General features: G+C 37.6%; 1 protein-coding gene across 1 annotated transcript; it reads left to right on the plus strand.

Moving 5' to 3' along the window:
- The first annotated feature begins 1,413 nt into the window (after window positions 1-1,413).
- LOC140785871 (plant intracellular Ras-group-related LRR protein 4-like) lies at window positions 1,414-4,703 on the plus strand. Its single transcript, XM_073133953.1, has 4 exons — window positions 1,414-2,660; window positions 2,939-3,852; window positions 3,925-4,082; window positions 4,208-4,703. Exons 1-3 carry the CDS (start codon window positions 2,051-2,053, stop codon window positions 4,066-4,068), a joined length of 1,668 nt encoding a protein of 555 aa, XP_072990054.1. The 5' UTR covers window positions 1,414-2,050; the 3' UTR covers window positions 4,069-4,082; window positions 4,208-4,703.
- The last annotated feature ends 1,297 nt before the right edge of the window (window positions 4,704-6,000 follow it).

Raw genomic sequence — 6,000 nt, forward strand, 5'->3', positions numbered from 1 at the left:
TCTTCTGTATCACTTTCATTTTTTTTAACTTTCGATTATATTTACTAATCAACTCTGCTAGAGTTAGTAGGTGCATTTTTCATAACTAAAGAGCTTGTGGGTTCAACTCCAACTCCAAATAATATTATAGATAAATTATTTGGTAGTTGTGTGACTTAGTTTGACTCGGTTAATAGCTCGATAGTGTGGTGAGTTTGGAGAACAGCTCTGCAGTGTAACGGCTTGGATCAAATCTCGACAACGTTTGATTCGGAGCAATTGTTTGGCAACGCATATGACTTGAAGCTTAGACTAAGCAGCTAAAAAATACTCGGTGGGGCCTAAGTGCCTCTGTATTTAGAGAGGGTTCCCTTTGTTCAGCCCATATCTAGTCTTCGGGCTCATGAATAATAAAAAAAAATTCAATTATATTTGAATTGCCAATGATTATACTTTAAAAGAAAAAATCATGTGTTTTTCTAGTTTAATCTACTCTAATTAAATGAGCTAAAGTTTTGAAAGAAACTCGAATGTCCAGTACTGATAGTAAAATATTGATGCTATAAAACTTATATTTTTTATATTTAATTTTTTTTTACAAAATTGCATAATAAATTAGGATGCATAGTGTCTGCCTTGTATTGTTCAACCCAAATAGCCTAAATAGTCTAATATTATTTTCCTTGGATCTATTCATTGGTGTTCTGTTCTCCAACAACTAGAAAGGGATGTGGTCAGTATTCCTAAGATAGGTGAACATTGGTTTGGCATTCATAGGCTATACTGGTGTTTACTATGATGGATGGATAGATAGTATATATATATATATATATATATTGGAGAGAGAGAGAGAGAGAGAGAGAGAGGATAAGATTGAGAGGGAATAATAAATGTTAGGCCCAGCAAGGCACAAGGGCATGTTGGGGGATCCATGACATGGGAGGGGCCACATGGAAGCCCTCGGCTATGCCTTCCCACGTTGGTCTCTTCAATGGCTCACTCTCACACCAAGGAACTAATCCTCCCCCCATTTATTATGCCCAATTTCCCAATCTCCCCAGCATCCGAGAACAGCTGGAGTTAGTAAGACGCAGAGAAAGAGGGATCCAGTTATTATTTATCTATTCTATTTGTTTTTATAGTACGCAAGTGGTCTCTCTCTCTCTCTCTCTCTCTCTCTCTCTCTCTCTCTCAGAATAGTTATATTTTTATCAAAAAAAGAATAGTTATATTAAAAAATTAATAGCACAATTTGAGGTAACTGCTTTCTCTGTCTTGGGTCTCTATCTTGTTTTTTTTTTATGCCCGATTGCTGTAGGAAACGGCCCCCGTCCTCAAGAAAATTCAGTCGGGGGTGAAGAAATCTGTGCGTGAATTGAAGAAAAATCGCAACTTTACGTCCTTCTTGGTGATTCCCTCTCTTGGGTCTTTCTTCTTTTCAAGTAAGAGATACGTCTCTCTCTCTCTCTCTCTCTCTCTCTCTCTCTCTCTCGATGCCAGAGAAACCCACTGTTGGCCTCTTGGGTTTGGGAATTCGTCAGCATGATGAAAGAATTCATAGAGTATTGATGTAAAAGATTGGAATTTTTTTTTTAATCATCTGGTGATCTTGTTCACTTTTTCTTTTCGGGTGTCTTTACGTTATTTTAAGGTAAAAGGACGGGCTTTTTGGCTCTCTTTCTTTTCCTTTCTCCTGTGCTTCCTGTTGATCTTCTTCCTTTTGAGTGAAAAGTTCATGGATTTCGCATGAACCCTCCGGAGCTTGTCACAATTGTTTTTTTTTTTTTGGATACTTTGACCACCAAGTTAGCTTCTTGTTATCGAAAGCTTGGATATTTCCCCCTCTTGTGTTCAATTTTTCCTCTTTGGTTTCTACGGAGGAGATGATCTGTTCACCTCTTTAATCTTCCTTCTTATCCGATTAGCGTTCGATAAAAAGCAGAGGAGCTCGTGACATTTAGTTGGAAAGCTCATCCTGTTGTGTGGTTTACTATTGTAAGTCTGTGAGTGATCTTTTCTTAAGAGCACACATATAAGAGCCTAGCAAACTTGGTATCTAGATCTCCAAGAAATGGGTCCTTCTTTGCAATCCATTGACGGCGTCGTGGAAGAGATCATGAGGCTCCACCGATCTCTGCCGGCGAGACCCGGCATTGATGAGGTCGAAGCAGCAACGACATTAGTACGCAACGTGGACAACGAGGAGCAGAGTCGCATTGATGCCTTATTGAGCCAACAAAAAGGATTTGATATCCCTGAGGAGCTCTTTTTTGTGCTCCAGGAGATGCAGAAGAATTTAGTATATTTCCAGAGCAAAGAACAGAAGAGGGATGCTGTGAAACTTCTTGATCTGGAGAATCTCTATGTTATGTTTGATGATTTGATCCAGAGAGCGTCGAGGTGCTTACCTTCCAGCTCGAGTGGATCTGCTCCATCAATTCCAGCAAGTTCTTCATCAGTTACAGTGACCAATTCGAAGACTTCCATAGATACTTCAACTACTGTAGCATCCGTCTTTCACACAGATAGAGAAGTCGGAAGGAAATCTAACCTTGTCACTAGAGATGACAGTTATGTGAAGAAGGCCAAGGCGGTAATGCATCCGGATGGAATTCCTGGTGACTCCAATGCTTCACGAGGAACTATGGTGACTCCTAAAATTAGACCTGGCGCTGCTTCTGGTGAGTCTGATGCTCAATTACATTGGGATAGTTCTCTTTTCCTGTTTTGCAATGATGAGTACTTTTTTCAGTGCAAATTGGTCTCCTTTCTATAACCAGAGAAGGCTTACATAGTGTATTTTCATGGGAGAACATCACGTGCATATGTAGAAGAGAAGTCTATTTTATTTTTCAGTAACAATAATTTATCTGATTTGTCATGGATGATCTTTTCATACTAAAGAAGTTGGAGTTCATGAACTGACTGCAACTGGCTGTTTTCATGATGAATTGAGTAGGAGAAGACAGTGGGAAGCTGAGCCTAATTAAGTTAGCTAGCTTGATCGAGGTCTCTGCAAAGAAAGGCACCAGAGATCTTAACCTTCAGAGCAAGCTTATGGACCAAATAGACTGGTTGCCTGATTCAATAGGAAAGCTTTCTGGTCTGATCTCACTTGACCTTTCCGAGAACCGTATTGTTGCTTTACCGACTACAATAGGTGCTCTTTCTTCTTTGTCAAAACTGGATCTTCATTCAAATCGGATTGCTCAACTTCCTGATTCTATTGGGGATCTGTGTAGCTTGCTATATTTGGATCTGAGGGGGAACCAACTAGCTTCATTGCCCTCCACATTTGGCAAGTTATTGTATCTTGAGGAACTTGATTTGAGTTCTAACCATCTCTCATCCCTTCCAGACACGATAGGAAAGCTTATAAGCCTGAAGAAGTTAATAGTGGAAACAAATGATATTGAAGAACTCCCACATACTATTGGTCATTGTGTTTCACTTGTTGAGCTTCGAGCAGATTATAATCGCTTGAAAGGCCTTCCTGAAGCTGTTGGAAAGATGGAGTCCTTAGAGATTCTCTCAGTCCGCTACAACAACATTAAGGCACTCCCAACAACAATGGCATCTCTCGCAAAATTGAAGGAGGTTGATATCAGTTTTAATGAACTTGAATCTGTGCCTGAGAGCCTATGCCTTGCTACTACACTTGTCAAGCTAAATGTTGGAAATAACTTTGCTGATTTACAATCTCTTCCACGCGCGATCGGCAATCTTGAAATGCTAGAAGAGTTGGACATAAGCAATAATCAGATTAGAGTTCTGCCGGACTCTTTTGGGATGTTATCACATCTCCATGTGCTTCACGTGGAAGAAAATCCTTTGGAAGTACCACCAAGACATATAGCTGAAATGGGTGCTCAGGTAATTCTCTATGGGGAATTTTCTTGTTCTTTGCTCATCCTCGTTTGGAAGTAACTGTGTGCTCTTTTCCAGGCTGTCGTTCAGTATATTGCTGAACTTGTTGCAAAGAGAGATGTTAAGTCACAAACAACAAAGACAAAGAAGAGTTGGGCTCAGTTTTGCTTTTTCTCAAGGCCTAACAAAAGAAAGCATGATCGATTGGATATCGTAAACTGATTTATTCAAGCCAGGTTAGCAAGTTATCTTCTCTTTATTGGTTTCAGAAGATCAGTTGCATTGTTGACTATACCTACTAGTTATCTTCTTGTTTTCTCCTTGGTTTTTTTATGTTGTCTAAGATGTCAATAAATTGCAGGGCTTACATAACCTATCATGATCCCGAAAGTCAATCGACAGTTATGTGAAATTGATCTCCAAGACGCTGGTTCCAAAATTTCCTCAGAATTCTTTTGGATGCAAAGCCATATCCATTTTCCAGGTTATCTAGGTCTGTTGTTCCACTTGTATCTCTAATCTGTCTGATGAGGTATACCAAGACTTCCTGCGGCATTTAGCAAATGAAAAATGGATTCCATATCTTTAATTCTTTATTCCTTCTTTTAGTTGATTTTGAATGTAACATAGTGTATTAGATCAATTCCGGCAAACCAGGAACAAGTATGCACCTTTGTTGTCGAAATTAGCTACATGTCCTGCTTCTTGCCCAGTTTTTTTTTTTTTTTTGCATCAGTTGTTTTAAATAAGTTTGTGTAGAAGGAACAGCACAGCGGACATATTCGGTGAGCATTATTGTGCAGGTAAAAGCATCACTTGTCCACCATCTATCTATACAGGAAAGTTGCTATCATCAAGAGAGCTGGTTATTTTTGTTCAGTCATGTTGTGAAAATGGTTCTTTCTTTCTTATAAATGATCCTATGATATCACATTAAGAGATCTTTCTTTATGAAGGTATCCCTGATCTAAACCTAGGCATTGCCAATACTTAAAGTTATAAGTAGTCAAATATAGAAGCTTGATCAGCAGGACTGCCAAATGGAACTTTTTTAGTGAGAGATTGTAGTCCAAGTTCACTGATAGCTCTTGATCCAATCATAGCAACCATGTAAGTCATCCATTCCCTATCATGGATGTACTTCAAGAAATGGTTATAAACTGCTGAGATAAGATCCATCTGAAAAGTGCTCCTTTGATTCTCCTAGATCCAATCCTAGTTCAGGGTAATTTGGAAGTTTTCAAAGTAGTATATAGTGTTTCCTCTGGAACAGACTGAACAGTCCATTAATTGTAATTCGTTAGATCCCTATGATAATTTAAAGATCCATAGACTGTACTATGTTAGAGAAGTTTTGAGATTTTCAGGGCCATAATTTTTGCCCCTTTAACTTCAGAGTTACCATTAGATTGGTTCTTACTTGAAAAGTAGAAATTTTCTCTGTTGAACATTCTGATCTTTTTTGTACAAATGGCTAAAATTTTAGTCAGTAACACTTATATATGACTTTCTAGGTATTGATGGAGCCAAGTGTTTTTCTATAGTTATCTTTTTTTCATTGTTATGGTTTTAAGTTTGACATTATTAAGTTTGATTTGGATTATTATAAGTTTGTGATGCTAGGTCAATCATTTTATGAGCCTAATCCTCCTCTCACTTGAAGTTTGGGGCAGTTCTCAATATACCTGTATACACTTTGTAATTAAAAAGGTTGTTATGGATGAGTTTGGTATGTTCTTTTATAAAAATGATCAAAGGTGGAATAGGCATAAATCAAGTTGCTTGTGAAATTGTTGCATATCTTTCTAAATTTATTCTTTACTTTATTTTTATTTTGGCTAAATTTCCTAATGTAATTCTATGCATTAGTTAATTTGACATGAAAACTCTTTCTATATAGAATCCATATTTTTGGTGTTTTCCACAACTTATCGAACAAGACTTTGTTGTAAAAAATAACGAGTTCCAATCATTTCAAGAGTAAGTGATATTTTAAGTTGTTCTTACATATAATTAATCATCTATCAGTAACCTTCCCAATATATTTGTACTATCTTTTCTAGTATTGTTGCATGTACTCTTCTCTATATCAATAAGGATGATGTACAGAATTTGGGTCTCCTTTCTTTGTCTTTCAATTAGTTGGTAATTTCA

This window comes from Typha latifolia, chromosome 4, assembly GCF_019914945.1.
Source record: "Typha latifolia isolate L0001 chromosome 4, TyphaL0001v2, whole genome shotgun sequence".
Classification (NCBI taxonomy): domain Eukaryota; kingdom Viridiplantae; phylum Streptophyta; class Magnoliopsida; order Poales; family Typhaceae; genus Typha; species Typha latifolia.

Excerpts from the sequence above, each read along its gene's own strand:
- LOC140785871 (XM_073133953.1), top strand. The coding sequence starts at position 2,051 with ATGGGTCCTTCTTTGCAATCCATTGACGGCGTCGTGGAAGAGATCATG. Across the intron at positions 2,661-2,938 it reads TAGACCTGGCGCTGCTTCTG|GAGAAGACAGTGGGAAGCTG; the intron begins GTGAGTCTGATG and ends TGAATTGAGTAG. Across the intron at positions 3,853-3,924 it reads TAGCTGAAATGGGTGCTCAG|GCTGTCGTTCAGTATATTGC; the intron begins GTAATTCTCTAT and ends GCTCTTTTCCAG.